Source organism: Melozone crissalis, unplaced genomic scaffold, assembly GCF_028551555.1.
Source record: "Melozone crissalis strain CALT ecotype California unplaced genomic scaffold, PUWL_Pcris_2 ptg000006l_1, whole genome shotgun sequence".
Classification (NCBI taxonomy): domain Eukaryota; kingdom Metazoa; phylum Chordata; class Aves; order Passeriformes; family Passerellidae; genus Melozone; species Melozone crissalis.
In genome coordinates this window covers 42066091-42086648 of record NW_026535784.1, presented here as the reverse complement: position 1 = coordinate 42086648, position 20558 = coordinate 42066091, and the positions used below count along the sequence as shown (strand labels likewise).

Below are 20558 nucleotides of genomic sequence, written 5' to 3'. Positions count from 1 at the left end.
TTACCTTCCCAAGGAGAGGCTCGTAAAAGCAGGCTACTATTAATGTGTACTTAATGCTCAGAAACTGGAGTGCCCCACCCCTGGAGAGTGTGGTAGGTGCTTGGATCATGCAGGTTTAGCAAGAAAGCATCAGATATTTCCCAGTTGCATGTGTGGTTTTTGTGATGGGGGCACCAGGTGCAGGGGCAGTGATGGTGACCAGTGCTTGGGTGTTGATTTTGTTCAGATGGTGGGCTCTGGTGGAAGAGTTACAAAGCACTGGAGCACTTCAGGGCATGCCCTGAGAAAACAATGTCTTTGGAAAGATCACCTTCTTCCCTCTTGCCTACCAAATCCGGCATGCAGGGGCCAAGGGACTCTTGTATTCTGTTTGCAAAGGGAATAGAGCATCCTTGAATGAGATACTGATGCAAGTGGGTTCATGTGTCATCTAATCATAGCATGAGAGAAACAGTGGGCAGATGCAGGAGGCAGATTTACTGCTGACTTTACAACAGCCCCACGAAAGAAAAGAGGTAAGCATAGGTGATGAGAGTGGAGAGTGTTCTACTATGTTAGCTGTGTGGTACAGAAATTAATGTAGGACTAGCCTGGCTTTTGGCTGGAACAGATTTTTTTAACCTCTTTTTAGGCCACCCATAAGTTAGTAAACCTGCCAAAAATTTATTCATATTTATGCCCTTGCTTGCTCCATTTGTCTGCCTGTCCAGAAGAGCCAGATGTCAATCACTGCTCTCTCCTCATGATGCTCCTTTTCCTTCTCTAGGGTCAGCCACTTCCACCCTAGTCCAGATTCATCACCTTGTTTGTGATTTCTTTCCTTTTGGCTTCTCCTGTCTTTTAACAGGTCCCCTCTGAGCAAGATTTAGCAGAGACTATGACAGGCAACTCTCTTTGTATATGTAACACTTTCATGGTACACTTCCTAATCCTTCAGTAACCTGCTCTTCTTATGCTGCCGTGGAAAGTGAAATACGGCTAAGCAGTTTAGTATCCCATCTCATTAGGTGAGGAGGTGGCTGAGGGCAGAATGCAGTCAGTCAAGCCATCGTGGCTGGAAGCAAAAAGAGACTCAGGCTCTTTAGTTTGGGACAGCCAGTGGGTCCTGCCACCTGTTGAGAGAGACAGAGGGGAGTGTGCCAAGCCTGACGCTGCAGGCAGAGGTGGAAAGGCAGAACAAACTGTCACAGCCATATTGCTGACAGGATGGAGATAAGCTACATTAATGCCTTGTACTTTGTACTGCTTTGTGCCACTCCTGCTGCTTTATGCCAATTGTTTTGGACTTGTTCAGGAGTGCAAGTGGGATGTCTGCAGGAAATGGCCAAAAAACAGCCAGGCTGTGATATTTAGTTGAGGAACAGGTGCTGGTGATTGTACAGCGTACAGCTCTTGCTACATTCCTTTGTCCCACCTTTTCCACTACAGGTATAGGAATGTCATCCTGCTTCTTAAATTTTCTCCACTTCAGATCCTGAAAATTCTGACAGTAATTAGAAAATTACTTCCGCTAGTTTATTGCTTGCAGTATTTCTCATTATGTTTAATATACTCCTCAAAGACTTATTAGTTGGATTCAGGCCAGTTTGCCTCTACCTTTGCATTTGAAAAGATCTGCTTTAAAGATACTGCCTTGACTGATTTCAAGTAAAACAATTCTGGATTTAATGGAGAAGCTATAGGTCACAGTCAATCACATGGGAATTGTGACAGATTGAAAGTACCTGGAAATTTATTAGCAGATTATTCTGGGTATTGAAGCCTCCACTGGGAACGAAAAGCAAGAAACTCTTAAGTAAGTAGTAGTGAGGTTTAGTTCACGAAAATGCCATTTAGTAATGACAACATAATCGGATAATGATACCTTCCCTGCCAGTGGACACATTGGGCAAGTGGCAAAGCATTGTGCTGGGAGGAGGTAGCAGCATGTAAACCTGCCTCCTAGCTACTCCAAACTGCTTTCTATTGCAAGTTTTGAGCTCTGCTCAAACACCTTTCTGTTTGTTCTGACCCAATTCCCAGTTGATTGAGAAGCAGAATGGCTGTTGGGCAGAGCTCTTTGTTTTTGAGAGGTAATTGAAAAGATTATGAAAAGATTGCCCCATTTTTTTCTGGATTTTGTCGGTTTCCAGTTGGTCAAGAGTTAGGTATATGGCTTCACTGCAGCATGTCCATTAGCATCCTTTATCACTTGCTCTCTGACCCGTAGACAAAGGTCACATGTCCTTGAAGATTCTATTAGATTTACATCAAGCAGTCCTTGACATCATGCATCAAAAAGTACTGTGGAACTAGTCAGAGGAGGCAGTTGTTCTCAAGATGACCTGATTTTTCTTCAGTAGGGAATGCTGGAAGAAATTCTTTCATTTGCTTCTCCACCAAAATGTCATTTTTTATGAGTTCCATTTGCTGCCTTCTCTTCCACAGGTTGCCTGGACATTCAGAAAGTTTGAAAGCAAGGCATTTTATTCCACAGTTCCATTACTGCAATGTCACTGGTACCACTATCCCCTTCTAATCAAAGCTAGGCCACCAAAGGATATTGCTGGCTTGCTCTCATCCATGTGTATGGCTTTAGGTCTTTAGGTGGCGAAGAAGAGTGGAGTAAGCGTATATCTGACGTGGTTTAGGAATGGTATGTGCCAGTTTAGAACTCCCACTAAAACCCAGGCTCCTCTAACTCACTCCCCTCCTGGCCATTCCCCTGCTGCAGAGGAGAATTGGAGGCACCACAGGTTGAGATAAGAACAATTTACTGGAAAGAGCAATGAGAAGAGAAGACAAACAGTAGCAGCAGCAATACTAATGACAGAGGGTCCAGGACAGGAAGGATTCACACACAAAACCCCCAGCAGCCAACAGGACTGGACAGCTCCCCCTGCCATGCTCACTTGACCAAAAGGAACCTCTTCTTCCTAGAAGAGACTCCCTTACCTCCAACCTCAGCAGTGATATGTGGTGGTACAGAATAACCTCTGGGTGCCAGCCATGCCCTCTCCTGGCTGCTGCAAAATTAACCCTGTCCTGGCCAGCATTCTAAATTATTATGCTTTTCAGGCATCCCCTTAGTTTGGTTTCCTCTAGGATAATTTAATGTTTTCTAGCACTGAAAAAGTTATATGGTGGTGCTTTTTATAAGGGGATCAACAAGCTCTGGCTGTAAGGTCTTAATTGTATATTATTGTCCTGTTTCTGCCATTGCTCTCTGCTCTATGGGAAAATCATGCATGACTCCTTTGGCCGAGAACGCTCTCAGGGAAATCATAACAGTTTTATTTGTTTGTGTTTTGCAATCCACTGACAGTTGTAGCAACATCATTTTCTGAGGCTGCATTGCAGAAGGCTGGAAGGGAGCAATGTCTACTGGAATGTCTTTTAGGGCAGATAGATAGAAAAGTAACACGCTGCTTGCAACCCCTCCATTTTCCATGCTTCATCTTAAATGACTGCTTTTATTTTTACTTAAATATTTTTTGGGATCCAACAGACACTTTCCCAGAATAGTTACAAATTGCCTTTGCAATGGTAGAGAGACATGAACTTGCCATTGTGGTGCTGAGGCTTTCTGCAGGTGCACAGGCAAAGACATCTTCAGTAAAGTGTTCTTATTGATCTGTTAGTTGAGTTGTGTTTTGTTCTGTTTAATAAACAAATACCTATTTGCTCAACAGTTTAAAAAAACAACACCTCTCTATGTAAATAACATTTTGAGTTTCTTCAGGGATCTTCTTGGATTTGAAGGATTTATATTGACATACTCCTTTAAGTGTAAAATTATGAGATGTCATAACCATTGATTAATTTGATCAGATAAAGCAGATCAAAGGAGTAAGACAGTTTGGAAATCTAGTTATTTTCAGCTATGTTTGTATGACATACCTCTATTAGCATCTTCACTAACTGCTTTCAGGTGAGAGGTAGGAACAAACAGAATGATTTCAGCTGGGAAGGATGTAGGTTAGTAGCCCCCAAGTTCACTTGCAGTTGTGTTTACTAGCTCCAGGTTTTTATGGTGGAGGCCAGAGGTTTACATTTACTTTGATGAAATTAAAAGTGAAAGTACTGTAACTTTTCATTAGAGCTGCAGTGCCTATGACCTACATTAGCTTCTCTGCTTTCTGCCATCTCTCCACCAACTGCCTGAAAGTCTCAGCAATGCCTGGAAATATCAAGTGGAATTGGAACACCCTGACTTGTCACCTGTTATAACCCCAAATCTTTGTCTTAAGAACTATGTGTGTTGTCAGAGTGATATCAATGGATTTAGCAGAGGCTCCCATTCAAGAAGTTTCTCTGACTACACTGAGCTTCTGTAAAGGCTCTTTACAGGGACAGGGATGGCCATCATTTTTCCAGTAGGGTCCTGTGGGGCTAGATTCAAGTCTAAGCACTGGCCCTGTGAATCTTGGAGGGAGTTGTGCAAAAATGGTTGTTACCTATGATCAGTGTCAGTAACAGTGGGGTCAGATGCCATCCCTGGGATGTGGCCCATCCTTGGGATGTGTGGTGGCACTGACGATGAGGTGGTGCAGGCTATGACTTGGGCTGAACCGTGTCACTTGGGATGCCAACTGGGTAGGAGGGTATGGTGTGGCTCACCCCAGTCACCCAACCCACTGAGCTGCAACTTCCGCTGTTGTCTGTGCCAGGTGAAAGCTTCAGGGATGGCTGTTGTCGTGGCAAGCACACTCACCTGTCATCTCCACTGGGTGGGTCCCCATTCACAGCTTAAGTGGAGGAAGTCCGGGGCAGAGCCGGAGATGAAGCTGATTTTCCTTCAGTGATAATTTTGGCAACTTGGTTTCAAAACCCAAAGTTTTGGAACTTGTTTTGGGATGTTTTTCTGAAGTGCTTTCTATTTGAGAGGTTCTTTTCTCTTGTGACATGGCTTATATTTGGGATTGTAACTTTTTTACAGATTTATGGTTTGTTCCATCAAGCCTGTATGAGGCTTATAAAGAACAGGGGACCATGCTTCAGAGCTGAGTTTGCCCTTCTATCTGAAAAAAACCCCAAATTGTTCCTGAATTTTAACTTCGTTTTTCCACCCGTATGCTTTTCTTATATTTTCCCACTCACAGAGAAGACAGCGAAAGTTTGCTGCTTTCTTTGTCCCTAGCTGCCCACATTTGAAGTGTGTGTCTAATACTCTCTAACACCTATGTTTTACAAACATGAGTATTACAAATTACTGGCAAACATTTCAACAAAACAGATGCAACCATCAGGGAGGTGCAGGACATGAGCCACCTTCCCCCGTGCCCCCACACTTCCGTGCCCTTGTTTCTCCTCTCTGTAATTTTAGGGCTGTTGTCTGCCCTGACGAGGCAGGAGTCGCTTCCTGCCCCTGGGTCAGACTGAATGCAGTGTGGGCAGAGGCTCAGGTGGGCACAGCCTCTTGCTCCCCTGGGACAGTGTTGTATTGCACTAAATAGTTTAGCTCTTGCAAATTGGCTGGTGGTGAACTGGGGCTATCTCCACTGGACCAGAGCAGGCTATGAGCTGGTGATACACCACAAAAAAATAGTTGCTCTGCTTTTCGGAGGTTGCTGCCCCTGCAGTTCTCACCTTTGGCACTCTGACCTGGGCAGTGGGGACCTGGGCTTCACTGCCCCTCTGCTCAGCCGCTGGCACTCATAGAGCAAGAGTGCATACACAAGTCTTCCTCATCCTTCTTCCATGCTTTTCAGCAATGTTGTGCTTGGGACAGGTCCCACAGCAGTCCTCCTGGCAGCCTCCCAGGCCCATGTTTCTTTCCTTTGTGTGGGTTGAGGAGTCGGGGCAGTGACACAACTACATCTGGCAGTAACGACAGAATTGGGTGATGGGAGCAGCAGCCTAGAGAGAAGGCGCATGTGGGGGAATAACAGTCCCTGGCCCATGTGTGGTCCCAGGGCCCTGACTCCTCTTCCCTTGCTCTCAGACAGGAGAGAGGTGCCTGGAGAGTTGCTCCAGCCTTGGGGGAAGCACAGACTGGCACATCCAACAGTACCTGTCACAAGGAGGCTGAATGGCCTTTGAGACACAGGCTTTAGAAATGAAGGGATCAGATGACTGGTATGAGATACATCTGTGGTTACTCTCTGATAGCTTTTTACGTCAGAGACCATCATCAGTGAATCACCTACATGTCTGTGTGACTGTCATCACTGCTGTCCTAAATATAAATGTCAAAGGGTATTGAGCTGCAGGAATAAATCAGACTCTGTTGGCATGTGGGTGTCAGACAGGTCTTCCTCTTCTGTGTGTCCTTCTCTCTCTGTTATGAAGGCTGCTAGGGTCAATGGGAAGCAGCTGCAGGAACTCAAATCTAAGCCAGGAGTACAGGTTATATTTTCATACACAGATCTGGCATATCCACACATTGGATCTCTTCTTGCTGGTTCTGTCAAAATTGTATCAGTGGAGAAAGAGAGAAAGGTTTGCTTTGACAGTATTTCTGAGGTAGAAACACTGAGAGACTGAGAAGCGTTTTCACACCCTTTTTTATACAGAATGTGTGATTTTTAAATAAGCACCAGAGAGAAAGTAACTTTGCCAAGGCTACCAGCCCTGCTGCCTGATCTGTGGACATGGGTATGTTGTGTGATTCACATGGGTTCAGGTTAAAGCACTTGAGCTAGACTCTCAAGTTAGCAGTTTCAATTATAAACCTAAGTTATTGTTGTTATTTTCTGTTGAAAGCTGGGAGAAAGCAGTAGGAAAATTCCCTTATATTTCATATAGCCAGACATTATCTTCTTTCTTTTTTTTTTTTTTTTCAGTAAATCTGGTTGGGTTTTTTTTACATCAGTAAAATGGTGATGAAGGCCAAGAGAATAACGTCAGGAACCTGAAACTGCTTGTTTACTTTCAAGCAACACTCTGCTCTGGCAACTGCAGTGGGATTTTTTTAACCCGTTGTGCTCCTTTTACAACAGATGAAGTGTTAGTGAATTTAAAAATGAGCCTTGAATGTGCAAAGTAAATACATCTTGATTTAAAAAAGCTTTAAAAATCCTATGGAATGTAGAAAGAGGGGGCTAACACCACTTTACTACTCCTTTACTGAAGGCTGTTATGCAGATAATCCTATATTGCATGATAAATGAGAGTTTAACAATCTGTGATAAGGTTGTCTTTTGGGCATTTCTGTAAGGACTTTCCTTAATAATTAAGGAAAATTCTGTGGAAATAGTCAATTTTATAGCACACACACACACGCACACACTCTCACAGACACATATATATATATATCTGTTTACTCATTAACATCAGAGAACTCTACAATAATGACTCAGGCTGCTATTTTCAGGGGGAAAAAATGGCAACAGTGCATCTGGGCTTGAAACCACCTCCTTCAGCAGTGGTGCAATATTCAGGGCTATTTCACTTTGCATCAGAGACAGGGGGATGTCTCATGCTGCTGCACATGAGGCTCACCCTCAGGCTTCGGCCCCTAATTTTAGAATAGTGTGGTAACATTACATATTACATTTTCATCATTTTATAAATTAAGTGCTTCTGTGGAAATCAGGATTTCTTAATCCTTAGCCATTTGTTTACAACTGCTTTCCTCTTTGGATTATTTGCTGCCCCTTCCTAGTGCTGTGTTTTCCTGCCTGAGGCTTGGGTGGCTTATCTCTTCTTGTCACTCTGTGGTGCTTTGAGTGGGCTTTCCTGCGTGGGACTCCCTGCTGGAAATGAGTAAAGCTTTGTTTCTGTCTTTCTCTATCATTCCCAGTTTCTGCCTCCCTCTTCTCAGCTATACTTTTCCTCTTTCCTGTCTCTGTTCCTCTGCCCATGGATGCAGGAAGGATCCTTCCAGGGGTTCCAGCACAGAAAGAACTTCAAGCCTCTTGGCCTTCCATGCTGTCCCAGCTTTATGTCCATCTCATGGCTGCCAGCTCACATCATTTGCTGCCATGCTTACTGTTCATCCTTTCTCTTCTCTTTCTCACATCACATGTCCCAGCTTCTTCCTCTCCCTTTGCCTCATGACTCAGCCATCTCTCTGCTACTGTCCTGGAAGATCTGTCCCATATCTTTAGCCCATAGCCCCTCTTGCCTCCCTCTCTTGTAGTAAGCCCAAATATAGCTTTTAATAGGTTCTCCAGAGGCCTATAAAGGGGGAAAGAGCTGGCAACTTTTGTCAGAGGAACATGGAGTTGTATTCAGTACAGATAGTACTTAGTCCCTGAAGTCTGAAAATGTAGGAAGGTGGGAGACAACTGTGAGAAACAGAAATGCCAGAAAAATGTGGAGGATTTGGCAGCCTTGTCTTTATGTCTACTGTGTTACCCTGCAGAACAGAATTGAAGACAAACATATGAATGTGCTAACATTTAAGTTATTGATGCAAGTCTGTTACCGAATTACTTTGAGGAATTTTATTTTTTTTAGTTTCAAGTTCAATTTTTTTGGTCATTGTTCTGCTCCATTTAGTTTCTTTTCGGGTAATAGTATTGAAAAGGTACATTACAGAACAACTCCAAACCTCTGTCTTTCAAAATGCTTGTTCAATATTTCTCTCCTTTGGCTAAAATCGTACCAGACCTAATTCAATTCTGTCAGTTTGCCATTGCTTTATGTCACTAGCCCAGCACCACACTGTAGTATGAACCTTTGCAAAAATCCATCATAAAAACACTAGTAGGAAACTGGTTAATACCAGTCTAATGTAGTTTATCAGATTATCTTAAGAGTACATACCTCTGCAACCCCTTTGTAACTCTGTCACCTGGCCTGTCCAGTTCTTTTAACCATTATTAGGATGAAAAAATGGGGAAAATTCAAAGTCCTTTGAGTGCAAAAAGTAGCAGGGATCAAAACAGTGGATGATTTCAAGATCAGCCTAATCATTATTCAGTATTGTGCTTACCTCTGATGGGAGATAATACTAGTGTGTCCCTCCTTGTCTGAAACTGCTGACAACTGCTCTCTGCAGTTCCCATCATGTTTGCAGTCAAATCTTGCCATGTCTGCCACTGCTGATACAAAGCTACATACTCTGGGAGTACCATTTACTGTCATTGTAAATAATGCTGTACTCATTACAAAGCTCTAAAGTGACCTAAAATTTATCTATTCTAATTACTGTAACATAACTATTGACCTCAATAAATTGATTGAACTCACAAAAGATAGTTTCAGTAATAAGAAGCAAAATGAAATGTTACTTGATGTAAATATATAGATTATCTGGCTCAGGGTGAAGTGGAGACAGACAGAATATAGACCTGAACTGTTAACTCATTCAGACTGCTTTTCTTGTCTTGAACTGGAGCTGAAGTTGAATCGTTACTTTGAAGTCTCAGCTGTGTTTGATCTAGAACTGAACTGTTTCCAACTTGCCTTTTGCAAAGTGTCTCTAGCTCCTGCTCTTGAATCCTGACATCCTCCCACGGCAGCCTGCATGGCCTGTGCTGTGTTGGCAGCTGCATGGCAGCACTGCATGGCACTCTTTTCCCCTGCATTACTTGGGGTGTCATCCTGCTCTGCTCTCAGTTGCTTTGGAGATCAGTGCAGGACAGACCTCACGCATGCCCAGGGTGGCATTGAGCTGGGCTTCACACTGCTGCTGAAAAGGCTGCAGAGGGAAGGAGATGGGAATGCAGTCCAGACTCACACTAAGAGTCTGCTTCTATCTTTCAACCCATAAATCTTGTGTAAACAGTTAGGTGGTTCAGTACGAGCAAGCTTGAGGTGGTTCATCATTACCCAGACTGGTTAACAAATATTTACTGATCTCCAGCCAAGTTAAAGTGCAGTCATGCTTTCAAATTGGTGATTCTGTCCCTTCCCTGGCCAGTGAAGTAGAAATAAATGGGTTTTTTTCTGTATTATATGAATAAGGGCTGATGCTTTGTCATTTTCAAACCCTGGTCATGATAACCATTGCCCTGGCAATTAGACCATCTCAGTGCACAAGGTGAGAGGGTGCTGGCTCCTGGGTCTTCCTGGGGGTTTTGCCAGCATGGATGCTAAAGCTCACCCAGTGGATTATAGGCACTGGGTCCTCCCCTTCTCAGAGCATCAGGTGTGTTTTCATGCGGTTACCTGCCTTTTACAACACAGAGCTATAAATATATCAGTAGAAACAGAGTTTCTCAGTGGGCAGAAAATGGCATGCTGCAGAATGCTTACTGATACGCATCTGACTCTCTTGGGTTAGTTTTTACTTAGCTTCCAAACTTATATAAAATTCAATTCATTTATCTTGATTGAAGGTTGCATTGAAGGTTCCAGTCAGATGTGCTGCAGCTTTCTTAGTTTTTCTGAACCTTCCAGGAAGACCCTTGGCCATCGAGGGTCTCATGATCCATTACCAGCTGCCTTGAGGAGGCACAGGCACATACCATGCTGTACCACACTGCTTGGCCCTCAGGACCATGCTGTGCTGTGCTGGACAGATTCCTTGCCATGAGATAACCTCAGCTAGCCAGTCACAATGGAAGAGCCCAAAGGTGGCATCTACTTGGTACCAGTAGTGACACCATGACACATACTTGTTTTTATCTTGAGGTGAAGCAACATACTGTCATTTAAACGCCAGTTGAAAATCCTGTGAAAAGTCTGAACACCTCAGTATGGCTGAGCCTCTCTCCCAGTGGGAAGCCTGGGCAGTATGCCATGCCCTGATCATAGGCCTGTCTGCCACAGCTACCCTTCAGTGTCAGAAAGAAATAAAGGTCCTGTAGCCTGCTGCTGTTCTTTTCAGTCACGTTAATGAAGTAGTTACCTTTCTTGAGAGTATTTGTCATTCTTTCTTGGTGTACAATAGGAGCCAGAAACTCCTGGTTCAAAACTATAGTCCATAGTTCCTATATTTGTGAATGTAATGATAAATTATGTAGAGAAAATTCTGTTTTTGAATAGATGCCCTTCCAGTTAGGCTACCATTAATGATGTACATTATGAAGCCTTAGTCAGTATAATGTTGTGCTGTGTGGGAAGGAGTCCCAGGCTTAGTCTATTTTGGACCTCTAATGGTTGATTTAAAATGAGTTACAGTAGCAGAGTTCAAATATTTGGTGATTATTGCTGAGCTGGACTACTATCAGGCAGTTTTAAAAATAAAATTTGCAATTTGAAGAGTATAATTGAAGTTCCTTTAGAGAGCTCTGCTTGACCTTTCAGCAAATGCATTGGATTTCCTGAACCAGCAGTCACAGGCAGGGCGATGCCACAGGGCAGCACCAACCAGCATGGTTCTGCTGCTTGATGGGGCTATTGACCTCTCCTTGCTGATCCTCTGCTTCCTGTGAGGCTCATCATGGTGTGTTGCAGGGCTAATGATCTTTAAGTGTCTTTTTAGGGGAAACAGTGGGAAACTAAAATGCCACATAGGGAGGATCCTCCAGGAAACAAAAATTTGTATGAAAAAGATAAATGAGGCACAGAATGTGATCAGCTGGTTCAAGTTCCAGCCATGTTTTGCTTGCAGAAGTGTGTCTGGGCTCTGCCACATCTATTCTCTTCCTCACAGAAGTTCAGTCTTCTGAAACTGGTGAAGAATGGGAGCCAAATTTGTCTGTCCTTTTTCAGAACTTCCCCAGGGTCAGTTTTGCCTGAACCCAGCCCTGAGTGTGTGCAGGCATGTAGTTTCATACTGAAATGATAAGCTCAGCTGGAATGCAGGAATGTCTCTGAAAGAGTTTCCTTTCAAGGAAGCACACAAGCCCTTAGCCATGTTGTCCATATGTGACTCTGCTGTGCATCTAATATTAATTAAACATTTGACAAGTGTTTTTTGGTTTTGTTTTGCAGGAAGAAATCATTCCTGTTTTCAGCTCTGTACGCTGCCTTTATATTTGGTGGTCGGCACCTAATGAACAAACGAGCAAAGTTTGAGCTGAGGAAGCCGCTAGTGCTCTGGTCTTTGAGCCTCGCCGTCTTCAGGTAGGCACTTCCTCACACCACCTGCCTTGACACCAGGCCCTGGAGAGGTTTGGGCTTCTTCACCTCCAGCAGCACTGCTAATGCAACAACAGGCTCACACAGAAGTGGCATTTCTTTGCTTCTGTTCAGGGTTGTGTCCTGATCCATTCCTTAACACTGAAATTATTCCTTTTGACTTAGCAGATCATAAAGTGTTTGAAGATGGGAGAAATCAGTAACAAAGGTGAAAATACAGGAGGACATGGGAAAAAGCACTTATCATTGCAATACATTTACCATGCAAGCTACAAATGGAAATAAACACATTGAGATGTTAGTCTTGTCTCAGGTGCTAGTAGTATTATGTTTATGTGGTGTGTATGTATGGAATATTCAGTCAGGACTCTGATCCCCATTACAGTGAGGTAAAACAAAAGTCACTGCTTTGATAACAGGTAAATTAGACCACTGTAACTGATATCAGGAGTTGACTTCTGGTTATTCCATCACAATTGCTTGTGACTGTAGCAAAAAGGTGGCTCCACAGGGAAAGGCTGTTTCTTAGTGATGTACATCTCTTGGCTGTGTGTTGACTCCGTATCTAGTATGGGGAATGTCATGTTTGGATTGTTGGTAGTCGTTGAAGTCAAATTGGCCAATCTGAACTCCACTTTACATGCTAATATGCTGATTTTAATGAGGCTGAAGATAAATGAATGAATAAACAAATGCTGATAAAAATAGCCCTTACAAACACACGAATTTTGGTACAAATTACTAGTAGCAGTACACAGATAGCCTGAGGACTATCCTTCATTTCAGGGACCATTGGGACTGTAATTTAGAGTTCACTGAACAACATAGAGACCATCCACAAACCATTACCAGACACTGCTACTCATATTTTTCTAATTTCAGTATAACGCTAACTGATTATATTACTTCACAACTACATAAAACATGTTTGCTTATTGAGCAGGTGTGAATGGTGCATTGTTTCTCACAGGATGGGAATAGTTTTTGCTGAGAGACTCTACAGAGTGAAATAAAGCAGGAATGAGGAAGTTTGGATTTTTTCATGGCTTTTCCTTTTGTTCTCCAAAATTGTATCACCTTGAAACTTTCCAAAACTCTTGCAGGGGAAAATAAATTGTATTTCTAATAGCTAGGGCATGCTAACAAAAGAACTTTAATTTGGCTTGGTTTTAATAGTTCATCAACACATCAAAGAATATCTCAGAGCAGACAAAACTTTTAGTGGTCTGGATAACTTTGAGAGCAAGTTGTAACACCTTGGAAATTTGTAATTTTCACTTGATTGCACTTGGTGCTGTATTTCTGGCTGTGTGTCTAACATCATTTTGCTTTAAGGTCCTGTAAGCAATTGTCATTGTTTGTTCCAGAAATGGCTGAATCTCAGCAGCTGTCGAATTCGATCCTAGATGGCATTTTAGTTTTGGATCAGTTTGTGAAGTTGTTTGTAGCCAGCAGGATCCCAATTCTGATAGCACTTTCTTAATGAATGTGGACAGTAGGAACTAGATGGCTTACACAAAGCATTTGTAGTTTAATTCTCAATCTGAGGTGGGGAAGCATGATTTTGGAACTCTTCTTTGCATAAGATGTGTAGGGAGAATTTAAAAACCAAATTATTTTGAGATGTGGCTGACATTCACAGTGTGGGGTTTTGAAACAATTTCACTGGCTAATTTCCTCCCAAAACCTCAAGTGATCAATGCAGTGATCAATGAATAGCATGAATTTACACTGCACTGCCTAGATGGGCTTTGAAATCAACAGATTCATTACTTCCTGATTGGAGTTTCCCATCATAATCATATGAAGTAGCTAAAAACTCATGGCCAGCATGAGCTGCTGAGCGATGCTGGCTGATATAAAACTGTGGACTTCATGTTTTGAAGCTTCAAGCTGCCAGGGTGAATCTGCCACAGAGAGCACCTCAGGGCAGGCACTCAAGGAGAGCCCTGCTTGTGCGGATGAGAAGCATTGGCCAGAAGGGCAGAGTTAGGAGAGGGATTCACGGCTGCACAGTCTGCTTCCTCTGTCAGCTCAAATAGCACCACTCAGGGACAAGGGTTCCTGAAGCCCTGCAGAACTCACCCTTTCCTCTGTGTGTTAGGAAAAGAGACAGCAGAATGGAGGGAGTGTGTCAGATGTTTGGCCTGCACAGAAGCACTGTGCATTTAACCTGCTGGATTTGCCATGGGCATCAACTGATTATGAAAATTATGTGACTATGTTTTGCTCTTCTGAGGTGCTGAGTAGTGTGCAGAAGAGAGAAATAGGGAAAGGGAAAAACCAACCCCAAATGTTTGCAGTAAGACAGCATGAAACCTTTGAAACCTTCCCTAGCAACATGAAATCCCATACAAAACCCCTTGACTTCTTCCCTGGAAAACAGGAGAGGTGACAAAGAATTCATAAAGACATGAGACAAAGACTTACAGAAGTGTTCACTGGAACATCCATTACCTGATGCTTCAGCACCAGTGTCCTTTCTGGGGCCATCTGTCACAGCCTTACTGACTGTCTCAGCAAGCAGCACTTGACATGCTGTGAACTTGCCAAGTAACTTGGATTTGGTTTTTTTCTGGTTCCTCTTGTAACTAGGTGTTGTGTTTATATGTGCTTGGTCTGAAAGGCATTCCAGCTTCCTCCAAAGGTCTATTCAGGTACATTTAGGGGACTGGATACTTACTACGGGTCCAGAAAAGTGCTCCTTAAGTTTCAAAAGATTTCCTCTTTCGCTTTCTGGGATGCTAAAATGCTCTGACTTTTACAATACCTTGCAGAAATTCTAAGTAATGTATTTGTCAGCCATGAGTGGTTGTACTGAGGAAGAAAAACCTGCCTGGGGAGCCCTCAGTATTCTGCCTCAAGGTCAGTGTGAGGCTTTTTTCTGGGCTCCTTGTTTATCTCGCTTTTAGCAGTCCTACTATTTTACCTGCTTCAAATACCCTCAGAAATAGTAACACTTAGGAGAGGCTGAAAAGATGTGTTTTGGGCTTTAAAAGAAAAGGAAATTGCCTGCCAGGCAATCACATGGTCCTTCTTCAGAAGGTATCCTGTATGCCCTCACTCTTGCCAAGATCATTTAAATGTGGTAGCTGCTACAGTAGGAAACTCGCCACGCTTATAAATAAACAAAACAATTACACCAGCCTGCTGAGCTTGCTGAGCATTCAGGAGCCTGGTCAAGAGCGAGTTTTGTGTCAACGCTGGCAGACAGCAGGATTTCTGAGAGAAAAAGCAGCTTTATTTTCCTTTGAAAGCATTGACTGGTTTTGAACATTTTGTCACTGAAAACTTCAGTAGGAGCAATGACAGTAAATCTTGCTTTTCATTTGGAAACCACTGTGAAAATATCATCTCCTGAAATCTTTGGCTGAAAAATCATTTTGAGATACTGGGGTTGCTGGGCTGGTTTGGTCTTTTGGTCCCTAGCAGGTTTGTTGACTTGTTTCAGTCATTGAAGATTTGTTCTGTTTTGTTTTGGTTTGTTTTCTACATTTTAATTAAGTGTGTTTACCCAGCCTGGTTATGTACTGAGGTCATTGGGGAGCAGAACCCTGTTGCTCTGTGGTAACAGGAACCTGCAGTTAGGCAGCTACACAAAAGGTCTTTCTTCAGTCCCATAAGACCCCAAGGAAACCATTGCTGTTTCACCTGCACAATTAGAGTGACAGTCAGTCCTGTATTTTTGAATATTTCTTGGGGGCAAAACACATCAAACCTGAATTGCCAGTTTTATATTTGTGACACTTTGAACATAAAGTCGGGGCCATTCATTGAATGTTTTACTTGGAGTCTATCAAAGCTGAGGCCAGGACTCACAGAGGGATACAAGTCATTAATTCATGTTTTCATTACATCTCAGATGGATTTTTGTAATTCCTTTTATAGGCCACAGAGCCTGTGTATGGGTAGCTTTTCTTTCAAGGAGCTTAAACGTGTTTGATCACCTCATCTTCACAGAGGACAGCAGCATGGCACCATTTTCCTATGTATCCTTAAGGGGCTGACAACAGAAGTTTCAGGGTCAAGGCTCTAACTAATAATAGTAAAAGGTTGTCTTCCCTAGGGAGTGCTGTCACATCAGTGCAGGAGGCAAGGAAGCTAAAACATCTAACGTGATGCAATCATTTGTAGGCAGAGGCTTAGCCTGACTTTGGCTGGTGGGTGCAGTGAAAGGAAGAATATCTCTTCATCTAGCCCAGCCACATCACTATAATGCTCTTATCATCTCCTGAGATCACTTAGATTCTAATCCAAACGCAGCTATTCATTGTAGCTGTGGTGGAAACGAGTAGATTTCAGTACAGGGTTTCCAAATGTCTTTCTTCCACTTTCTCTAAGCAGTAGAAATAGTATCAAGTGTAGTTAAAAGGTTGCTACCTGCTTGCCACAGAGCTAACCAGAGCCTCAAAAGCAAAGTAATTCCCACAACAACAGGTGTTATAATTGAAATACAAACCCCAAAAGACGCACTAAAGGAAGGTGACTCACGTTGCCTTTACAGAACTGGTGTTGACTGATTTCCTACTGAAAGCACAGCAGCACATGTAGAGGGGTTTGCACCCACAGAGGGCTCCTGACAAGGGAATCCGAGACATGCCTTTATGTGAAGAGCTCAATTCTGAGCTGAATGAAACAGAAAAGACAAAACATATATTTAAAGAAAATATTTCAGTTGCTTGGATTTGTGACTCTGAAATACTTTTTAGTTATCATGCATGTAAGTAGGAAAATCGATAAAAGATGGTTGAGATTTATGTCCCATTGTAAGAACCGCTGTTCACAGATACTTGCTGTGGAGATTTAAACACAACTTAATTTCATATGTTGCTGAGCAACCCATCAAAATCTTAAAATACTCTGAAATTTTATAAGGTCCTGTCAGTACATTCAAAGAGAAAATTAATTACTGAAAAGAGGAACATTTGCCAAATAATGTTGAAATTAATAAGCACATTTAAGGTGAATTAATAATCTTCTCACTTATAAATTTAAAAGGAAGTTAATTCAAAGTGAAACATTCCCTATATTTGTAAAGCATTTTTAATGCATATTCTCGGGACATTTCTCAGAACCCAAATCAGTAAAAGGCTTAATATGCACCTACTTAACAATTTATTTCTATAGGACCATGTTCATCTTTACATACTTACCTGATTTTCTTGCATGACATATAAAGAAACGTCTTTTTAATTACCATTTTGGAGATGAAGTTGAATGTTGGATGAACAGGAGAAATTCGGAATGATTGGAGAGAAGACAAAAATCCATTAGATAAAATTTACCAGTTTAAGAAGAAAAGTTTATTTGCCATAAGTTATTCCAATTCCAGTAGGAAAATAGAAACAGCGTTGTGTAGAGTGAATTCATGCAGTGCAAGACAAATGGTAGCTGGCATTAAAAAAACTGTGTAGAGGTGATAAAAATATACAGACTAAGAAAAATAAATTATCATAAAACAAAGCGCTGTCAAGAAGATGTGTCTCCAATATCTACCTTATTTATTCTAACTAACCTTATTCCCAGATTTGTAACTGATGCCATGTGGCAAAATACTGTGCCCATCTTCTGAAATCTCACCCCTTGGTTCACTCTGCTGTTACTGCTGTGGACTCCTGTGTTCATCAAAGTAATTTTGAATGTAAGCTGATTTTACTGTTTTTACCTACTCAGGCCTAATTAAAAGTAAACCATGGAGTAACTGTGAGACCTGGCTGATTGTACTTTACAGGAGATATGGATAGGATTGTCTAAAAATTATTATGAAAAATCTCTGCTCAGTGCTAAGCTGCACCTAGGTTCTTTAAGACCTTTTCTTTTTCTCTGACTTAGCTTGCTTGCCTTTATTGCTGGAAAACAAACATCTTAGTGAAGTGAATTCACTACATCATTTGAAAAACTGTTGTGCTCGTTTTGCCCCTGTTCCTTCCCCTCTCTCACAATCAATGAGTGTGTTTCCTTCTGAGTAAGTCTCTGACAGCTTGTGCTTCTTGGAGGCAGTGGGAATACAGCGCTGAGAGGTGTTAACCTGCATGACCTGTCAAATCCAGCGCTTCCTCTGCAGCCAGGCTGCCAGTAAACCCTGCCAGGGCCAGCAGGGCTCGCACGCAGGACTGGGCTGCGCATGGGCGTCGGCCCAGGGTTTAGCAGAGTCACAGTTTGGTTTTGTCACAAGTTCAGCGTCTTCTAAACAAATGTGTCTCCTTGTGCCTGTACCATTCAGCATCCTCCCCCCAGGTTGTTGAATTTAAAAGAAAAATAAGTTATTTGCTAACTGTAGGCGAATCCCTGAGATGTGAACTTCTTTAGGTGCTTGCAGGAGCATCACCCCACTGAGGACGGAATGGAAAAGAAGATCAGTGGCTCCAGACCAGCAATTGGTATTAAATTATGGATCTGAGCAGCTCATTACAATTGTATTATAACTTCTAGCTTCTTTAAGCATCCTTTATTCTGTCAAATGCTAGTGTTTCCCTGTAACATAGATTTTTCTTACTTTGTTATCTGCCAGTTTTACAGCTTTATTGATGGCTGGCTTCATTGGTTGGCTTTATTCTTTGCTAAATCTTTTACTTTATTACTGTTTGGCTTTATTTGCATAGGATAATTTCAAACTCCTGAATACATAAATTTCAGTGCTATACATGACAGATACTCTGCCAACTTGATACTTTTGATCCTGTAAGTATCTTTAATTTATCCTGCAGAACTAGATAGTGCCATTTTTTTGGATTATCATGTAAATCACTGCAATTCTATACTTACTCTAAGATTGCCTTGAGATGATGTTGGATGCTGAGAATAATTTTCAGTAACAACACAGGAACAAGTGCAAATGCCCCTGATGCATTCATTAAGGACTGCTTAAGAGGCACAGTGTGCTTATGAATCCTCATGGGCTACTTTAGAAATCCTCAGATGGATTCCTTAATTCCTATGAGATTTTGCACCAAACACGAGGCTTAAGTAGAAAATTGATTTTTTTTTTTCCTTTTTAGTAGTTGAGCCACAGTCCAAACTTGTCGAAATAAATTTCCAAGAACTAGGAAATACTTCTTGAAAGAAAAATATCTCACTGATTATGCAGCCTTCACAGGGTGCCAGCGAATTTCAGCTACAACAAAGTCCTGTTATTATTTAGTGATGGTATTGCTCAAGAAGTAACAACGTTCATCAGGAAATATTGTTCCTGCAAGTTCCCACCCTCCATGCTAGGGCACCAGGAAGCAATTCATGAATGGGCTAAAACCAGGTGATAGGTAATTACTATTGATTAGCTTACAACTGACTCTTTGGAAATCAGAGGAGATGCAAGGATGCATGGTTAGAGATGGAAGATTATTTTTCATTCTCTGTAAGAAAAGAGTTATGTGATTTGTGGCAGTGTATGGGTACAAGAGTGTCCCTCTGGTGTTCCTCAGGCAATGATTGAGTGCAGCTGCCCTTCAGCCTGACCACTGCTCCCTGCTTATCTCTGCCAAAACCCAGCGGGCCTTGCACAGCTGCTGAGGGCTCTGGGTAAGGCTCTCCATGCAAGAATAACTCTCTTCACTTTTACCAGTTATCCTTCCCGCTGTTGCACAGACTACTGGTAGGGATCTACACCCCAGCTTTTTAAGCAGCACAAGTTCTTCCACCAGCTCACAAAGCTTCACTTACTGATTTTTTGGTTTTGTGCTCTGCTCTTGGGATTGCCTGAATATAGCTATTCCCAATCATAAGGAAGGCAGATCTGGAGAATCAAACTACATTGATTCAGGCTCCATGAGGAGAGACCGGAAGGCAGTACCTGTGCTAGATTGATTTTTATCCACACATACAAATAAGCCTTACAAGTAGTAGTTGCAGCAATTGGCAGAATTGTTGAGTTTGCCACTTTAGCAGGGGAGAGTCAGATGGATTTTCCTCTCCTGGAGTGTTAATGTGATTAAAATCTCCAGATGACAGTGTCCATTGATCGGGAGCCCTGCAGAGATGTTACTGCTTGGTATGCTTAATGAAGTCCCTGGGGAGGGAAAGAAATAAGTTAGATCTGGCTTTCCTTCCAGTTTTGTCAATAAAAAGGACAAAGAAATGGTTTGGGGAGCCAGGTGAGTTGCGACTAAGAAATCTGCTGACAAGAGGGAGGGGCTGAAGGGAGTGGTCCCACACTGAGGAATTTATTGCCAAGAAGAAAAAAAAGGCTGATGCAGGATGCGCAGTATCTGCCCTCACTTGGAAACTACAGAGCGAGCCATCACTTTGATAGATGTGATTACCTCATTACCTTCCCCAAAATTTATCACATAGGATCCTAACACCACCCAGGCATGCATGCATATGCTTATGGGTCTGTATAGCTGCACAAATGATATATTATTTCTTGGAGCCCTGTAAAATATTTGCACAATTTCTAAATCAGTCTGAGCTGGCCTGACTTCAGATTTTGGTCCCACCTGAAAACTCAATTGATTTGCATTGCAAAGCTTTCTAGAAATGCATCTGGATCACTACAGTAGACAGGTCTGAAAAGCAAGGCTTGTATGCTTGGTTCAGTGGTAGGGGTCTGTTTTAGAAATGGAAGGGGAGTTCTCTCAAATTTGCTTTGGGATTTTGATAGGACTGAGCCCAAACCTCAAAGTATGTGTGAGTTTATGCAACCAGAAATTTTCTGCCAAGAAGAC

General features: G+C 42.3%; 1 protein-coding gene across 1 annotated transcript in view; it reads left to right on the top strand.

Annotated features, from left to right (window-relative positions):
* Window positions 1–20558, top strand: part of ELOVL6 (ELOVL fatty acid elongase 6) — a 77029-nt gene that overhangs the window by 37627 nt on the left and 18844 nt on the right. The window contains exon 2 of the mRNA XM_054295578.1: window positions 11749–11880. Coding sequence (XP_054151553.1) covers window positions 11749–11880 — 132 coding nt within the window. The remainder of the gene's footprint in view (window positions 1–11748; window positions 11881–20558) is intronic.